The sequence below is a fragment of the Stegostoma tigrinum genome, chromosome 32 (assembly GCF_030684315.1).
Source record: "Stegostoma tigrinum isolate sSteTig4 chromosome 32, sSteTig4.hap1, whole genome shotgun sequence".
Classification (NCBI taxonomy): domain Eukaryota; kingdom Metazoa; phylum Chordata; class Chondrichthyes; order Orectolobiformes; family Stegostomatidae; genus Stegostoma; species Stegostoma tigrinum.
The window spans coordinates 11,657,543-11,677,364 of NC_081385.1; the positions used below are offsets into that span (position 1 = coordinate 11,657,543).

Sequence of the window (19,822 nt, forward strand, 5' to 3'; positions counted from 1 at the left end):
TAGTGGACAGCAAAGGTTACCTCAGAGTACAAAAGGAGCTTGATCAGATGGCCACGTGGGCCGAGGAGTGGCAGATGGAGTTTAATTCAGGTAAATGTGAGGTGCTGCATTTTGGAAAGGCAAATCAGGACAGGGCTTATGCACTTTATGGTAAGGTCCTGGGGAGTACTGCTGAACAAACAGGCCTTAGAGTACAAATTCATAATTCCTTGGAAGTGGAGTTATGGGTAAATACAATAGTGAAATCAGCTTTTGGTATGCTTGCCTCTATTGGTTGGTGCATTGAGTGTAGGAGTTGGGACGCCATGTTGCGACTGTACAGTACATTGGTTTTTAAGAGAACCGAGTGCATTTTTATAACCAGCCGTTACATGGTCACCATGACACCGGACTTTTTAAAAAAACTAAGTAAATTCAAATTTCACCGTCTGCTACGATCGCAGTTGAACGCATGTCTTCTGAACATGGGGCAGTAAGAACTGCCAATGCCGGAGTCAGAGATAACATCAGAGGCTGGTGCTACCTGGCCTGCTGTGTTCCCCCAGCTCCACACTGTGTTATCCTCTGAACATGACTCAGGGTCCAGGTTACTAGGCCAATGACATGACCACATTCTTACACCAGCACCTCCCATTTTAGGAACCCTTCAATCAGACCCAAAATATTCCACCTACTTCTTCAGTCACATCTTGCTCGGGTCCACTCGGAAGATCTCGCCCAGTGCCCGGTTCTTTGGCCGTTTCCTGCTGGTTCTTCTTGCTGTGCGTGGACGTGTCATTCAGCTGCTTGAGATTTTCCTTCGCAGCTGGCACAGACTCTGTCTTTCTCTCGCCTGTTTTCACAACCTCCATGGGTTTAGCCCCCATTTCTGCAATATTTAAAAACAAACAGCATTAGAGGAATCATCTTGTCTGGGGCTTTGCGATTAGTCCCAGCCCCTCCTGTTAAATCGGGACGGAGGAGTCAGTTTTAGGAAAAGGAAGCTTGGAAATGCCAGAATGACACAATAGATCAGTCAGCATCCATGAAGAAAGGACAGGGCAGATCGATAAATACATGAGCACCTTTACAGGGTTGACCAAAACCCAAAGGACAAAACACTGGGAGAGTGTGGAAAACCAGGAATTGCTTGGTGGGGGGGGGGGGAGGGGGTGTAGACTCCATTGCAAGAGTTACTGAAGTCAATCAGCTGTCTCTTTCTGGCAAAAGGTGAGAAAAGGTAGATGATGTACATGGATTAGCTCAGTGAGACAACGAAAAAGATACACAGATATAAAAGAAATCGCAACTGAAGAAAATCTGAAATCAAAATACAAATCAGGATTAATGGTATATTAGGAACAAGAACAGAAGTTGGTAGAAAAGCTCAGCAGGTCTGGCAGCATTGTGAAGAAAAGATCAGAGTTAATGTTTTGGCTCCAGTTCTCCAGAACTTTTATTGAATGGTATGTTAGTTGTATTGTTAACAAGCACACATGAAGGGTATTGTTTTATTAGGAACTCACGGAAGGACACTATGACACCAGCATTCATTTTGTTGTTTTTTTGAAGGTTCTGCTTTTGAAGTTCATTTCAGTGTGTTTTTAGGGCTCCCTCAGCCACTAGGCTGGCACGTGTGTGTGTGTGATCAGTCCCTATAATCTAATTTCAATTAAAACTCTGAGGTTTGCTTTTGGGGATTTCCCCCTCATTACACTGCACCTAGAAGTGGCGGTCAACTAGGTATTTTGCTTATAGAACAGAAAATAGTAGTTACTGGAAAAGCTCAGCAGGTCTGGTAGCATCTGTGAAGAAAAATCAGAGGTAACGTTTCTGGTCTGGTGACCCTTCTGTTCTGAGGACCCAAAACGTTAACTCGGGATTTTTTTTTTTCTTCACAGTTGCTGCCAGACCTGCTGAGCTTTTCAAGCAACATGGTTTTGTTCCTGATTTACAGCATCTGCAGTTCTTTCAGTTTTTGTTTACTTTGCTTAACTTGCTTTGAATGGATTTTATGAAAACAGTATAAAGGGAGGCTGAAAATTCCTATTTCACTTTCTTTGAGGCACCAGCTTTTAAATCTTTTTCAGCCCAAGCTACTGATCTTTGGGAAACGGTTGAGAGACAATCTTGGGAGTGTGTCCATGGCCTGGCCAAGGTGGTGATAAGCAGGTCCTGGCAGTAGGCTGTGGACAGAGTACTAAGACATGATTACCCCCGCCTCTGTAGTTATGTCAGTTCCTGGGTGTCTCTGGAGAATGAATGTGCACTGTCCATGGATACACTCAGGCAATCCATAACCAGTGGGCACTGCAGGGGCTAGCATGCGTAATCTTCTACCATAACCCAATTTTAATTAAAACTTGTCAGCTTCCTTTTGTAACTTGCTGTTGTTAGTGCTCTTTTTAAACGGCACCTTGTCAAAGGCCTTTTGGAAATCTAGGTACACCACATCCATTGGGTCCCCATTGTCCATCTTGCTTGTAATGTCTTAATTGAATTTCAACAGATTTGTCAAGCACAACCTGCCTTTCATGAACCCATGCTGTGTCTGCCCAATGGGACAATTTCTATCGAGATGCCTTGCTATTTATTCTTTGATAATAGACTCAAGCATCTTCCCCACTACAGATGTTAAGCTAATCAGTCTATAATTCCCCATCTTTTGTCTACCTCCCTTTTTAATCAGTGACGTCACATTTGCTGTTTTCCAATCTGCTGGGACTGCCCCAGAGTCCAGCAAATTTTGGAAAATTACTGCCAGTACACCTGCTATTTCTCCCGCCATCTCTTTTAGTACCCTGGGATGCATTCCATCAGGGCCAGGAGACTCATCAATCCTTAACTCCATTAGCTTGCCCAACACTACCTCTTCCGTTATAATGATTGTTTCCAGGTCTTCACCTACCTTCGTCTATTTGTCAATTGCTGACATGTTATTAGTATCCTCCACTGTGAAGACTGATACAAAATACCTGTTCAATGCCTCGGCCATTTCATCATATCCCATGACTAAATTCCCCTTCTTATCCTCTAAAGGGCCAACGTTTACTTTAGCCACTCTTGTTCATTTTATATATTTGTAGAAACTTTTGTTATCTGTCTTTATATTCTGCGCTAGTTTTTTCTCATGTTCTATGTTGCTTTTCTTTATAGCTCTTTTTGTGGCTTTCTGTTGATCTTTAAAGTTTTCCCAATCTTCTAGTTTCATACTGTTTTTGGCCACTTTGTATGCCTTCTCTTTCAATTTGATAGACTCCCTTATTTCCTTAGACACCCATGGCAGACTACCTATTTTCTTCCAGTCCTTCCTTTTCATTGGAATATACTTTTGCTGAGCACTTTGAAAAACTGCTTTGAAAGTCCTCCACTGCTTGTCAACTGTTCCACCACAAAATCTTTGTTTCCAGTCTACTTTAGCCAAGTCCTCTGTCTTTCTACTGTAGTCCCCCTTGTTCAAGCATAGGACCCTGGTCTTGATTTTATCTTCACACTCTCCATCTGTATTCTAAATTCAACCATACTGTAATCACTCCTTCCAAGAGGATCCCCAACTATGAGGTTACCAATTATTCCTGTCTTGTTACACATACCAGATTTAGGATAGCCTGATCCCTCATTGGTTCCATTACATACTGTTCCAGAAAACTATGACGGACGGACACAATGAACTCCGCCTCAAGGCTACCCTGACCGAGCTGGATCGACCAATCTACATGTAGATTAAAATCCCCCATGATAATTGCCATACCATTTTCACTGGCATTAGTTATTTCTTTGTTTATTGCCTTCCCCAGTGTGACATTATTATTTGGTGGCCTATAGACTATGCCTATCAATGACTTTTTCCTCTTAGGATTTCTAATTCCCACCCAAATGGGTTCAACCTCATTCTCCACAGAACCTATATCATCTCTCAGCACTGCCCTGATGTCGTCCTTGAATATCAGAGCTACACCACCTCCCTTACCTTCCTGTCTGTCCTTCCGAAGAGAGACAGAAAGGGAGAGAGACAAAGACAGAAGAGAGACACAGGGAGAAAGACAGACACAGATAGAGAGAAAGCAACAGAGGAAGGCAGAGAGAGATACGGAGACACAAAGTGAGACAGAGAGAGAGATACAGAGGCACAAAGAGAGAGAGAGAGAGACAGACAGAGAGAGAGAGAGACACAGAGAGAGAGAGAGAGAGAGAGAGAGAGAGAGACACACACACACAGAGAGAGAGACACAGAGAGAAAGAGAGAGAGACACAGACAAAGAGAGACAGGCAGACACAGACAGATACACACACAAGTTTCCTCTTCGAACCAGAGTGATATCCCGACAAAGACCAGCTAGGAGAAACCTGTCATCAGTCACAATTAAATTAGAGATAATGGGAACTGCAGATGCTGGAGAATCCAAGATAATAAAATGTGAGGCTGGATGAACACAGCAGGCCAAGCAGCATCTCAGGAGCACAAAAGCTGACGTTTCGGGCCTAGACCCTTCCTCAGAGAGCTTCAGAGACCCTCTGAGGAAGGGTCTAGGCCCGAAACGTCAGCTTTTGTGCTCCTGAGATGCTGCTTGGCCTGCTGTGTTCATCCAGCCTCACATTTTATTACAATTAAATTAGACTAGATTAGATTCCCGACAGTGTGGAAACAGGTCCTTCGGCCCAACAAGTCTACACCGCCCCTTGAAGCATCCCACCCAGACACATCTCCCTATAACCCACACACCCCTGAACACTACGGGCAATTTAGCATGGCTGATCCACCGAGCCTGCACATCTTTGGATGTGGGAGGAAACCGGAGCACCCTGAGGAAACCCATACAGACACGGCGAGAACATGCAAACTCCACTCCCAAGGCTGGAATCAAACCCAGGTCCCTGGCGCTGTGAGGCTGCAGTACTAACCACTGAGCCACTGTGCCGCCCCAAGACAGGAGTACAGTCTGATCTTAAATACAGGAAACAAACTAAAGAGACTGAAGAAAAATATTTAAATATACAACAGTGAGTTTTGAGGAGATTTGTAGCTCAGGTTGAGGTTCTGGATGTGAGTTTGCTCGCTGAGCTGGAAGGTTAGTTTTCAGACGTTTCATCACCATTGCTTGCTGTGCACATATTAGCTGCTGAATTTTCATGTATTGTGACAGTGGCTACACTCTAAAAGTATTTCATTGGCTGTGACAGCACAGTGGGACTTCTAGTGGTTATGCAAATTTATGTGTAAATATAGGCATTTTCATTTTAATTACAGGCAGGAGTCAGGAGTCCTAGGACAAGCCAAACAGAGACATGCACGAGAATTCCTAGAAGCATGGCATTCCAACCGGAACTCCATCAACAAACACATTGGCTCCAAATCAATCTACCATCCCCTGAGAAAAAGAACAGGAAATGACATCACCAACCCAAGGAAACCTAACCAGATAAACAGAAAGCGGGACATAACACCAGCGCTTCGTCGGAGGCTCACTGATAATGTTACATAAAATGGTGACGAAACGTCAGAAAACTAACCTTCCAGCTCAGCGAGCAAACTCACATCCATATATAACAGTGAAATGCCTCTTCAAAGACAGGAGACAATTCTACATAGCTCACTGGGAATTGAAAATAATTCTGATTGCATCTCAGAAAGGAGCTTATTCTGCAGAAGTGAACAAGCACAAAGATGGCCTGTGACTCCTGCCTGTAATTAAAATGAAAATGCCTATATTTACACAGAAATTTGCATAACCACTAGAAGTCCCACTGTGCTGTCACAGCCAATGAAATACTTTTAGAGTGTAGCCACTGTCACAATACATGAAAATTCAGCAGCTAATGTGTGCACAGCAAGCTCCCACACAAACAGCAAAGTGATAATGACGAGGCCATCAGTTTCTGATCAGACGGGTTGAAAGATAAATATTGGCATTATCACTGGGGATAACTTCCATACTCTTCTTTGACATAGTGACCTCATCATCTTCCACAACCATCCAAAGAGGCAGACAAGAGATTTGGTTTAATGTCTCAGCTGGAATATGGGTCCCTGACAGAGAACTGCTCCTTCAGCCTTGTTTTCAAGTCTTTGAATAGAACACAAACCCAGAACCTTACAGAACATAGAACAATACAGCGCAGAACAGGCCCTTCGGCCCTCAATGTTGCGCCGACCTGTGAACTAATCTAAGCCCCCCCCATACTATCCCATCATTATCCATATGCTTATCCAAGGACTGTTTAAATGCCCCTAAAGTGGCTGAGTTAACTCTATTGGCAGGCAGGGCGTTCCACACCCTTACCACTCTCTGAGTAAAGAACCTGCCTCTGACATCTGTCTTAAATCTATCACCCCTCAATTTGTAGCTATGCCCCCTTGTACAAGCTGAAGTCATCATCCTTGGAAAAAGACTCTCACTGTCCACCCTATCTAATCCTCTGATCATCTTGTATGTCTCTATTAAATCCCTTCTTAGCCTTCTTCTCTCCAATGAGAACAGACCCAAGTCCCTCAGCCTTTCTTCATAGGGCATGCGCTCCAGACCAGGCAACATCCTGGTAAATCTCCTCTGCACCTTTTCCAATGCTTCCACATCCTTCCTGTAATGGGGGACGAGAACTGCACGCAATATTCCAAATGAGGCCGCACTAGCGTTTTGTACAATTGCATCATGACACCACGGCTCCGGAACTCAATCCCTCTACCAATAAAACCTAAAACACCGTAAGCCTTCTTAACTGCACTATCAACCTGGGTGACAACTTTCAGGGATCTATGTACATGGACACCAAGATCCCTCTGCACATCCACACTACCAAGAATCTTTCCATTGACCAGGTATTCTGCCTTCCTATTATTCCTCCCAAAGTGAATCACCTCACATTTATCTGTATTAAACTCCATTTGCCACCTTTCAGCCCAATTTTGCAGTTTATCCAAATCTCCCTTCAACCTGCAACATTCTTCCACACTGCCCACCACTCCATCGACTTTAGTGTCATCTGCAAACTTACTAACCCATCCACCAATGCCTGCATCCAAGTCATTTATAAAAATGACAAACAGCAGTGGTCCCAAAACAGATCTTTGAGGCACACCTCTAGTAACCGGACTCCAGGCTGAATATTTTCCATCAACCTCCACTCGTTGCCTTCTTACAGAAAGCCAGTTTCTAATCCAAACTGCTAAATCTCCCTCAATCCCGTGCCTCTGTATTTTCTCCAATAGCTTACCATGTGGAACCTTATCAAAGGCTTTACTGAAGTCCACGTACACCACGTCAACTGCCCTACCCTCATCCACACGTTTGGTCACCTTCTCAAAAAACTCAATGAGGATTGTGAGACGTGACCTGCCCTTGATGAATCCATGCTGACTATCTCCAATCAAATTGTTGATTGCTAGATGATTATAAATCCTATCTCTTATAATCTTTTCCAAAACTTTTCCTACAACAGATGTAAGGCTCACAGGTCTATAATTACCTGGGTCATCCCTACTGCCCTTCTTGAACAAGGGCACAACATTTGCAATCCTACAGTCCACTGGTACTAAACCTGTAGACAATGAGGACTTAAAGATCAAGGCCAAAGGCTCTGCAACCTCCTCCCTAGCTTCCCAGACAATCCTTGGAAAAATCCCATCTGGCCCAGGGGATTTATCTACCTTCAAGAATTGATAATACCTCCTCCTTACTAATCTTAATCCTTTCAATTCTAGTAGCCTGTAACTCAGTCATCTCTTCCACAATATTCTCCTGTTAGTCAGTGAAAACAGATGAGAAATTATCATTTAGCACCTCTCAAATCTCCACAGGGTCCACACACAACTTCCCACTTCAGAGAAAAGCATATTACTAGATGAGCTTTGGCTGACCCTGAGGCTTCCAAATATTTTGAAAATTTGTGTGTATAAACATCTAAACCTACAGTTTTGAGACAGATGTGAATCCTTTGTCTATGGGAAAGAAGGTATTGCAGGGTCTATAGCTTCAGGATGCTTCCCTCTCCTTTTGGGAACAACAGTCTGGATCAAAGTGCTAAAGGGGTGTCCTGTCCTCATTTGGTGTCTTGATTAAGCTGAATCTTTACCTCAATGCCCTCCTTCCTCACCAGGATTTGTCTTGCTTCATACTGGGGCTGACATACAGCACATACTACGCTCCACGACTCACAGCAGAGCACAATTCGGGAGGAGGAATCCCAGATTATTTATTTCACTGTATGACCACGCGGCCCGATAGTCCATGATGGTGTTTATGCCCCACTCCAGCTTCTTCCCACCTTTCTAACTCTATCATCATCACACTCTAATCCTTTCTCCCTCACATACTTAACTTGCTTCTCCTCAAATACGTCAATGATATTTGCTTCAGCCACTTCCTGCTGTGGTGATTTCCACATTGCCTCCATCCTTTTTCTTGGTGACTGTCTCATACCAATGGCCTCTAGATATGCTCTTCTCCCTGATGGAAACAATTTGCTCTTCTGTTTCCTCATGACTGATGCTAATATCTCCTCTCTGCCTTTAACAGTTTAAACATTTACTTGTGCTATTAAGGACCTAAACTTCTGATGCAAGGATGGATTTTCCCTCTGTGATCTGAGGGCTTTCTCCCATCAAATCTCAGCTGTCCAGCTCAATCCCAAACTGGGATTATAGTTAGCCATGGCAAGCAGGGATGTCAGTCACTAAGGTCCTAAGCTGAGGAATTCCGTCTCTAAATGGGCATGGAGGGTTTGAGGTAAGAAAGTAGGTTGGAAAGACTGGGATAACAGAGTGTGGAGCTGGAGGAACACAGCAGGCCAGAGAACATCAGAGGAGCAGGAAAGTCGACGTTTTGTTTCAGGGCCCTTTTCCAGAAAGACTGGGACATTTTTCACAGGAGAGTAGGAGGTTGAGTGGTGACCTTATGGAGCTTTATAAAATTACTGGGGGGAGGGGCACAGTTAAGGTGAATGACCTAAGGTGGGGGTCATCAAAACTAGGGGGGGCATTGTTTAAAGAGAGGGGAAAAAGATGTAAAAAAGGCACAAGCAGCAATTTGTTTTTAAACACAGACTGATTTGTGTGTGAAATGACCTTCCAGAGAAAGTGGTGGATGTAGGTACAGTTATAACATTTAAAAGACATTTCGATGAGTTCATGAATAGGAAAGGTTTGGAAGGATATGGACCAAGTGCAGGGAGTTGGAACAAGTTTAGGAACATGGGCAGAGTGGATTGGTTTAACTGAAGAGTCCGTTTCTGTGCTGTATGACTCCATGAGTCTAAACCTTTCCACTTCTCTCCTCCCTCCTTTAAGAGGCTGATTAAAACCGGTCTTGTCAGCCTTTGATTGTACATGCTAACGTTGCCTTAAAACAGCTTCCATGTTATATGACTCTAAATCAAGAGAACCTGGGCAAGCTCACACTTGATCTGATCACTCCACATTTCCACCTACCCTCAATAACCTCGCACTCCTCTGTTCATTAGGAAACTATGTATCCCTGCCTTAAAAATATTCAGAGGCTCTACTCCCACCTATATTTGACAAGGAAAGTGTGAAAACCACAAGACTCTCTACAAAATAAAAATTATTCTCATCTTAAGACTGAAATAGTCAGGCTCTTACTTTGTAACAGTAAACCCCACCCTCGTTCTAGAAAAGTAACTCTTAGTTGTAGAATTATGCATGTCTTCATGTCAAATTCGGTTTGATTAGCACCATGGGATATTTTCCCTGATTAAACACACTACATAAATAGAAATTGCTGTTGTCATCAGGCCCAGCCCTTCAAAAATCAACTCTTAGAGACACCCCAGGTTTACTTTGTTTAAAACTGATCCATTCTGCACTGACCTTCCTAAAATAAGGATCATTAAGTTCCTAACAAGGGGACTGCAAAACTTCACATACAATACAAGACGGCCCGAGAGACTATGCAGAGAATTTCAGCGATACCACAAGACAGCTGGCTAACTTCATCAAATTAAACGTTTGGAAGTGGTCAAGTACATTTTTTCTTAAAAACTGAACAATGTAATGCTCCCGCAGTATTGTTCAGGAGGGTCAAGTTCAGAATCAGAGGTTGAAACTGTTCTTATGGGGTGTGAAGCCACAGTGTTCAGATTACAAAGTGAAAATCTGCAACAGAAAGCGCCCTAAACAAGGACAACTTTAAAACAAAAGGAAGGTAAAATCCCTTTGCTAACTAAAGTATAGGCTTGAATATAAAGAGGTGTGCAAAAGCTTGACAGACAGAACGTAATGTGGAAAAATGTGAGGTTATGCACTTTTACAGGAAGAATAGAGAGGCTTCTTATTATTTAATTCAGAAAGGTGAAGATCAGAGGAATTTGGCAGCCCCTGAATCACAAAAAGCTGGCATCGTAGTTTAGCAGGTCATTGGGAAGACAGATGGACTGGTGACCTTTACTTCAAAAAGGGAATGACATTTAAAAGTAGGAAAGTAAGACTATATAAGGAGGTAGTCAGACCCCAGCTGAAAAACTGTGAACAGTTTCAGGCCCCTTATCTAAGGAAAGATAGGCTGACATTGGAGACAGTCTACAGAAGGTTCAGTTATCTGATCTAAAGCATGAAGTTCCTGTTTTATAAGGTGACATTAGGCCTGTACTCGCTGGAATACAAAAGAATGAGGTGACCTTACTGAAATATGAAAAATTTTCAGGGGACTCAGTTTATTAATTCACTCATGGGATGTGGGCATCTCTGGCCAAGCCAGAATTTACTGCCCATCCCTAAATCCCCAGAGGGCAGTTATGAGTCAACCACATTGCTGTGGGTCTGAAGTCACCTGGAGGCCAGACCAGGTAAGGATAGTAGGTATCCCTCCTTAAATGACATTAGTGAACCAGATGGGTAATTTCCAACAATCGACAAAGGTTTCATGGTCACCTACAGACCGTTATTTCCAGATTCTTTTATCAAAATCAAATTCCACTATTTGCTACAGTGAGATTTGAACCCAGGTACCCAGAACATTAGCTGGTCTCTGGATTAATAGTCTAGTCTCCCCTTACTCATCAAGATAGATACAGGAAGGCTGTTTCCCCTTTGTGGGAGGGTCTAGGATCAGAGCCATCATCTCAGAGTAAAAAGCTCTGCATTTAAAACCGAGAAGATAAGGAATTTCTCCTACCAGATGCTATCGCAGTGGATTGCATAGGTCATTAAGTATACTCCAGGCGAAGGCAGATTTTTAATCAGTACAGGATTCAAGTGTTATCAGGAAAAGGCATGAAAGTGGAGTTGAAAATTGCTGAGACCACTGAGTAGAAGAGTTGGGACGTCATGCTGCAATTGTTCAGGATGTGGGTGAGGCCACTTTTGGAGTACTGTGTACAGTTCTGTTCACCCTACTATACGAAGGATATTATTGAATTGGAGGGGTTTTGGAAAAGATTTACAAGGATGTTATCGGGACTGGAGGGTTTGAGATATAAGGAGAAGCTGGAACGATTTTAACTGGAGTTCAAAACCAAGGGTAAAGGTTTAAGGTGAGAACAGAAAGATCTAAGAGAGACCTGCGGAGCAACTTTTTCCACACATTTGCGTATGTAATGTGTATTTGCATATGTAATGAACGGCCAGGGGAAGTGGTCGGTACAGGTACAGTTAGAGTATTTAAAACATTTGGACAGATACATGAATAGGAAAGCAATTATGGGTCAAACACAGGCTAATGGGACTAGTTTAGTGTGGGAAACTTGGTCGGTCTGTAACAGATGGACCAAAGGGTCTGCTTGTGTCATAAGCTCCTGTTATCAGATCAGCCACAATATCATTCAGAGTTTGGAGGAAGGGTCACCAGATTCGAAACTTTAACTGTTTTCTCCTTCAGCGATGCTGCCAGACCTGCTGAGTTTTTCCAGCCACTTGGTTTTCACTGCGCCCGCTCTGCTCCTACATTTAATGGCCCTGTTGGGTATTCACACTTTTCAGGGGATTTAGTTTATTATTTCACTCATGGGGACATGGGCATCTCTGGCCAGGCCAGAATTTCCTCTTCCCTCCACACCCTACCATGGTACCGTGCCACAAGAGATAGCGACAGAATCACAAACTCGGTGGCTCTGCATCCGCCGGACAAATCCAAGGGCACGGAAAGGTCGGGGGTGCGAGAGTGGGGGGGGGGGGTGCGAGAGTGGGGGGGGGGGGGGTGCGAGAGTGGGGGGGGGGGGTGCGAGAGTGGGGGGGGGGGTGCGAGAGTGGGGGGGGGGGTGCGAGAGTGGGGGGGGGGGTGCGAGAGTGGGGGGGGGGGGTGCGAGAGAGTGGGGGGGGGGGTGCGAGAGTGGGGGGGGGTGCGAGAGAGTGGGGGGGGGGTGCGAGAGAGTGGGGGGGGGGGTGCGAGAGAGTGGGGGGGGGTGCGAGAGAGTGGGGGGGGGGTGCGAGAGAGTGGGGGGGGGTGCGAGAGAGTGGGGGGGGGGGTGCGCGAGAGTGGGGGGGGGTGCGCGAGAGTGGGGGGGGGTGCGCGAGAGTGGGGGGGGGGTGCGCGAGAGTGGGGGGGGGTGCGCGAGAGTGGGGGGGGTGCGCGAGAGTGGGGGGGGGTGCGCGAGAGTGGGGGGGGTGCGCGAGAGTGGGGGGGGTGCGCGAGAGTGGGGGGGGGTGCGCGAGAGTGGGGGGGGAGAGAGCGGGGGGGGGTGAGCGCGGGGGGGGGTGAGCGCGGGGGGGGGTGAGCGCGGGGGGGGTGAGCGCGGGGGGGGGTGAGCGCGGGGGGGGGGGTGAGCGCGGGGGGGGTGCGCGCGCGGGGGGGGTGCGCGCGCGGGGGGGGGTGCGCGCGCGGGGGGGTGCGCGCGCGGGGGGGGCTGAGCGCGGGGGGAGAGGGCGGGGGGGAGAGGGCGGGGGGGCGAGAGGGGGTGGGGCGAGAGGGGGTGGGGCGAGAGGGGGTGGGGCGAGAGGGGGTGGGGCGAGAGGGGGTGGGGCGAGAGGGGGTGGGGCGAGAGGGGGTGGGGGTGAGTTGGGGTGGGGGTGAGTTGGGGTGGGGGTGAGTTGGGGTGGGGGTGAGTTGGGGTGGGGGTGAGTTGGGGTGGGGGTGGGGGTGAGTTGGGGTGGGGGTGAGTTGGGGTGGGGGTGAGTTGGGGTGGGGGTGGGGGTGAGTTGGGGTGGGGGTGGGGGTGAGTTGGGGTGGGGGTGGGGGTTGGGGTGGGGGTGGGGGTTGGGGTGGGGGTGGGGGTTGGGGTGGGGGTGGGGGGTGGCAGTGAGGGTGGAGTTGGGGTGGGAGTTGGGTGAGGGTGGGGGTGGGAGTTGGGTGAGGGTGGGGGTGGGAGTTGGGTGAGGCGGGGTGATGGTGGGGGTGGGGTAATGGTAATGGTGAGGGTCGGGTCCTTACGCAAGTGGTTTCTCATGGCGGCCATGTACTGCCCAATCATGTCGGAGCACTGCCGGCCCATGAGTTCCGCTATCTGCTCGTGGTCCCTCCACAGCAGGTAGCCGGGGGTGAACATAATGTCCTCGATCTCCTCGCGGTCTTTGCCGAGCCGGCACAGCGACTGTTTGGCCTCGTTCCACATGGACAGGAACTCCGCCTCGGGCACCCCCATGTAGCCGTCTCGGGTGACCAGCCGTCTCCGGAGGTAGAGGAGGCGCAGCAGGCTGCCGGACTTGGAGGTGTCGTCGGGCGCGGGCTCCACCTTCCAGCCTTTCCGCGGCTGCGGGAAGGACTTGATGTGCATCATCAGGAAGACGATGAGCGTCACGTCGTACTTCTGAAACTCGAGCAGCGACGCCTTCGGCGGGTACAGCAAGGCCCAGTCCGAGTGCGACAGGAAGTTGGTCTGGAACTCCCGGAAGTGACGGTGCAGCTCCGGCTTCTTCAGCTTCGTCACTTCCGCCTGCAGGTCGCTGATCGGCACCCGCTCGGCGAACACCTTCTGCGCCGCCCGCGTCCCCTCCAGGATGACCAGGTACATCAGGCGGAAGAAGTTACAGTACGAGTTGCGCTCATCAGCTGGCAGGTCCTCGCGTCTTCGGTGCCTCTTAATCGGCATGTACCTCTTAAATCGAGGTATGTAGCCGTCGCCTGGAGAGAACAGGAGAGAAGGGCAGCTGTGATTATGGGCTGGGCACAAACAGTGGCTCAGGCTGCAGATTGAATGAGGCCACTCGTTCCATTAATCGCCCCCCTTTGGCAGTGTTATCCAAGCGACTGGTGTGCAGCAACAGGGACGTCTTGCTGCAAACTGTACAGGCTACTGGTGATGACAGGGTGTGGAGCTGGATGAACACAACAGGCCGAGCAGGAAGGCTGACGTTTCGGGCCTAGACCCTTCCTCAGAAATGGCAGTGCGCAGTTTTGGTCTCATTATGAGAGGAATTGCGTTCCACCTACTGAGGGGGCGCAAAGGTGGTTGACCAAACTGACCCCCTGGGATGACAGCGGGAGGCAACGGCCTTGAGATGTCATCACTGGACTGTTAAATCCAGAGACCCAGGTAATGCTCGGCAGGTCTGGCAGCAATCTGTGAAGGAGAAAACAGTTAAATGTTTCAGGTCCGGTGACCCTTCCTCGCAACTTGCCCAGTTCTGAGGAAGGGTCACCGGACCCAAAACATTAATTCTGACTTTTTTTTCTTCACAGATGCTGCCAGTCCTACTGAGCTTTTCCAGCGCCTTCTGTTTTTGTTCCATCTGGTTCACTAACGTCGTTTAGGGAGGGAAACTGCCATCCTTATCTGGTCTGGTCTAGACGCAGCTCCAGACCCACAGCAACGTGGTTGACTCTTAGCTGCCCCCTGAGTAATCAGGGATGGGCAATAATGCCCTCAACCCATAAGTGAATTCAAACACAAAAAAAAAGGATTGACATATGAAGAGGGTCTGGGTGAGTTAGGACTGGATTCAATAAAGCTTAGAAGAATGAGTAGTCTGACAAAGTAAGATGGATTGATGCTGAAAGGATGCTCCTCCTGACTGGAGAGTCAGGAGTCACAGTCTCAGAACAAGACAAAGATGTGGAGCTATTTCTTCACCCAGACAGTGGTGAGCCTGTGGAATTCTCTGCCACAGAAAACTATTGAGGCCGGAGCACTAAAGACTTCCAGGAAAGATGCAGATATAGTTCTTTAGACTAAGTGGTCAAAGGCTATAGGAAGAAAGTAGGAATAGGTTATTCAGTTGGATAATTAGCCTTAATCATGTTGAATGGCAGCGCAGGCTTAAGGGACCAAATGGTCTATCCCTCTTTACATATGCCAACATGAGGAAAATTTTCTTTTGTGATTAGGAGGTAAAATTTACCCAAAATGCAGTGGAAGATGATTCAATTGTGGCTGTGAATCAGGAAATGGACCACAATTTGAGGGCACTGAGTTTAGGAGTTGGGAAGTCATGTCGCGGCTGGGTTCAGAATCAGATTTACAAGGATGTTTCCTGGGTTGGAGGGTTTGAGCTATAGGGAGAGGCTGAATAGACTGGGGCTATTTCCTGTGGAGTGTCAGAGGCTGAGGGGTGACCTTTATAGAGGTTTATAAAATCGTGAGGGGCATGGATAGTGTAAATAGAGAAGGTCATTTTCCCCAGGGTAAGGGAGTGCAGAGGTTCAAAGTGAGAGGGGTAAGATTTAAAAGAGACTTAAGGGGCGATCTTTTCATGCAGAGGGTGGTGTGTGAATGGAATGAACTACCAGAGGAAGTGTTGGAAGTTGTACAATTATAACATTTAAAAGGCACCTGGGTGGGTACATGAATAGGATGAGTTTAGAGGGATATGGACCAAATGCTGGCAAAGGGGACCAGATTTATTTAGAATATCTGGTCGGCATAAAGGAGTTGGACGCAAGGGTCTGTTTCTATGTCACACAACTCTACGATTCTATGAAATGGAAATATTTACACTGCGAAATGGAAACAGTACTTGGGAGTCAGTCTTGCAGAGGGCCAGTTTGGCCTTGATGGGCTGAATGGCCTCTTTCAATGCTGTAACCTTTGTGTTAACCCCTGTCCTTCCCCCCCCCCCCCCCCCCCCCCCCCCCACCGCCGCCATCCTGCTGCTATGCAATTCTCACGCTGCTACTTACGCAGTTTTTCAAATTCCTGCTGGAACTCATCCAAATATTTTTTCAGTGTCGGGAAAGATCCTCTCTCCTCTTCTAAAAGGAAGACAAACTCAGCTTTCTCCGCCGCCGACTTCATGTAGACTATGACCTCCAACAGCCGCTGACCCCTATGCATGGGTGCAGTCTTCATTAACAGATCATTCTCCACATCAGTCAGAATATTTCGAGTCTGCAGACTGTAAATAAGATCTCTTAAAGGGAGGCCACTCAACGGCTCTGCCAAGACTTCCAAGTACAGGTACAGGAAACTGTCAGCACAGCTGTTCCCTTTAAATGAAAACAAAGTCAGTAGCAATTAGCATTTACATGGACAGTAAATGTTAATCCCTGGACTTCTGCCTAATTTCATTCATAAAACTAGAGTCAGCATTTCCCCTGGTGTCACTCTATGTCCTGACCTGGAGCCCTGTGACCTAAAGATTCAGACAATCTTTTAGTACAGAAGAGGCCCTTTGGCCCTCCAAGTCGGTACCACAAAAATACACTGCTACCTACAATAGCCCCACTTTCCAACACGAGTCCTGAATGGTAATGGCACCTCAAGTGCACATCCAAGTCCTTTTTTAAACGTTGTGAGGTTTGCTCCTTCCTTCCTGTCCTGATGGCGTTGACTCTTACTCGGGTACAGATCCATCCGAGCCAGGCTCGCTTGCAACAGTCCGTGTTGTTCTCGTTGTGAGAGAGTCAGACATGGAAACTTTTACTTGGAGGTGAAGCTGGTACTTCTGCAGAGATTCCAAACAAAGCAACCTGAAGAAACATCTCCTAAAGCTTCTGAAATAGTCAGAACTGCTGATGCTAGAGTCTGAGTTAACACAGTGTGGAGCTGGAGAAACACTTCAGGCCAGGCACCTGGTCCTCTGATGCTGCCTGGCTTGCTGTGTTCCTCCAGCTCCACACTGTATTATCCTAAAGCTTCTGGTTGCTTCCATCTTATGCACCCCAGACTGAGGAATGAAATACCTTTTATCTCTGATATGCAGCTTCAGAATGAAGCACTTCGGGACACAGGACTAAGAACCCCATTGGGATCTTGAGGGAGAGCTGGACATTACTGATTCTGACACAGAAATAGGGTTGCCCGCTGGAATCGAATGTATCCTTCAAGTTTTGTTCATAAAATTCTTTTTTAGAGTGTAGGTGTCGGTGGCTAGTCCAGCATTTGTTGCCCATCATTCATTGCCTTGAATGAATGGCTTGTTTGACTATTTCAAAAGGCAGTTAAGAGAAGCTGATGACCGTAGGTCTGGAGTTACATGTAGGCCAGTCGAAATAAGAATGGCAGATTTCCTTCACTGAAGAATATTACTGACCAGATGGATTTTTACAATGATCAGTGATCGTTTCATGGTCATCTGTACTGACACTAGTTTTTTTTTCCACATGTACAATTCCAGATTGATGACAGTAAAGATTCACACCTACCACCCCCACCCTCCAACTGTTAGATTTGTTCACTGACTATCTTGTGCCTACACCATCTGAAAACACGCATCACCCACTGGAGGATCTTTGACACTCAGCCAAAACAGTGTTTTGTCTTTCCCAGATTTTGACTTTCATAGAATCCCTACAGTGTAGAGGCAGGCCATTCAGCCCATTGACTCCGCACCAACTCTCCAAAGAGCATCCCACTCAGACTTGCCCGCTTACCTTATTCCTGTAACCCTGCATTTTCCCATGGCTAATTCATCCAGCCTACACATCCCTGAACACTACAGGCAATTTAGCATGGTGAATCCACCTAACCTGCACATCTTTGGACTGTGGGAAGAAACCACAGAGCTGGAGGAAACCCACACAGACACAGGGAGAACAACAGTGGCCCAAGACTGAAATTGAACCCAGGTCCCTGGCGCTGAGAGACAGCAGGGCTAACCACTGAGGCATCGTGCCAGCCCAAATTGGATAGTATGCTCCCTTTTCCGTTCAAAACTTGCTCTAGGAAGAACCCTGGCATCCATACTGTTATACAAAACTGGTGCACTAGCAGATTGCACCAGTAGAACTATTCTGTATTTTGTTTTATTTTTGGAAATCAGTTTAAAAATAAAGAAAGTTACATTACACTAAGTTACATTTTCTCTCCCCCTTCCACCTTCACTCCCCACACCCCACCAAGCATCCTATGGTTTTTCCTGAAGTGTCCTGGAAATTGACTTTGCATTCCTGGATACTCAACGTGCATTGTGGACAGAGGTAACCCCACACAGAGTGGAAGGGGCACAAAATGAGCGAGACGCTGGCTTGGAGTGTGTGCCATTTTAATCTCCCACATAACTGGCACTTACCTTCAAAGCAACTGAGGAGTGGAAGTCAACCAAATGATCCTCATCGTTAACGTCATTATCCAGGGAAGGAACTGGAGAGTAAAGGAGAATGCAGGGGGCAGGTTGGGGTGTGGTGGTATTGAAGGAAGGATCTTCTGTTGAGTCCCGATGGAGCAGTCTTGCTCCTTCCAAACCCACCAGGGAATCTGTAAAACTATACAAGCTCTCATCTTGCTAATCAGATTAAATATCCCCCACCTCACTACAGCTAGGCCCTCATACCCACTCTCTCCCTTGAAATCCGAGAGCATCAGTCACAGCTGGCAGGAATGTGGAGAGAGCAGAGGACTGTACTCTCTTCTTGTAACCCTACTCTGCTCCCCTGTTTCATCAGCCAAAGGCATCCAAGAAACTCTTGCATTTATATAGCACCTCTCACGACCACTAGATGTCCCAAAGTGAAAGAATTACAGCAAAATTGGTTTCAAATGGCACCTTATCAACCAGCAAAAATTATATACCTCAAATACTGCCAGTATTTATGCCTCAAATAAAATATAACAATGATGTGTCTACCCCCTGCATTACATTTCCATTACTTACTGTTCTTGTAAGAGATGTGTTGATGTTTGTACATCAATTTTTTTACAGATGTTGATGTCTAGAAGTTTTGTTTGGTCGGGGTTCATGGGGTCATATGCACCTCTCGATCATCCTGAACATTTGACCAACCAGCTTGGTCCCAAAGGTGCTGGTTAATAAAACATTTCCTGTACATACTGAAGTCTAGTCTCTGTTATCATGTAGAAACATGGCAACCAATTTACATTCAACAGGCTCCCACAAACAGCACTGTGATGATGACCAGGTGATCTGGTTTTGTGATGTCGATCAAAGGATACACATTGGCCAGAACATCAGGATTAACTCCCTTCAAAAACAAAGTGCCTTTTACATTCATCAAAGCAGGCAGACTAAACACCAGTTTAACTTGGAGTCATACAGAAACAGACCCTTCAGGCCAACTTGTCCATGCTGACCAGATATTCTAAATTAATCTTGTCCCATTTGACAGCATTGGGCTCATATCCCTCCACACCCTGTTTATTCATGTACCCATCCAGATGCCTTTTAAATGTTGTGGTTGTACCAGCCTTCTCCACTTCCTCTGGTTGCTCATTCTATACATGCGCCACCCTCTGCGTTAAAAATTTGCCCCTTCGAGTCCCTTTTAAATCTTTCCTCTCTCACCTTAAACCTATGCCCTCTAGATTTGGACTCCCCTACCCTAGGAATAAGACCTTGAATATTCACCCTATCCATGCCTGTCATGGCTTTATAAACATCAAGGTCACCCCTCAACCTCCGACACTCCTGGGAAAATAGCCTCAGCCTCTTATTTGAAGACAGCACCTCAGACAGAGTTACACTCCCTCAGCTCTGCACTGGAGTGCCAGCCTAGATTTTTGTGGAGGTAAAATCGGGGATAAGGTCTCTCTAGTCTGCCCTAACAACACAGCAGAACCCACTGAT

At 46.9% G+C, this 19,822-nt stretch overlaps 1 protein-coding gene across 4 annotated transcripts in view; it reads right to left on the reverse strand.

Annotated features, from left to right (window-relative positions):
- LOC125466869 (E3 ubiquitin-protein ligase TTC3-like) overlaps nt 1–19,822 on the reverse strand; it is a 127,799-nt gene that overhangs the window by 40,363 nt on the left and 67,614 nt on the right. For all 4 annotated transcript variants that reach the window (XR_009442873.1, XM_059639115.1, XM_059639114.1 and 1 more), the window contains exons 19-21: nt 15,981–16,286; nt 13,296–13,985; nt 675–868 (exon numbers count right to left, since the gene is read on the reverse strand). Coding sequence is in view for 3 of the 4 variants with exons in the window: in XM_059639115.1 (XP_059495098.1) it covers nt 675–868; nt 13,296–13,985; nt 15,981–16,286 (1,190 nt within the window). In the remaining variant the exon portion in view is untranslated. The remainder of the gene's footprint in view (nt 1–674; nt 869–13,295; nt 13,986–15,980; nt 16,287–19,822) is intronic.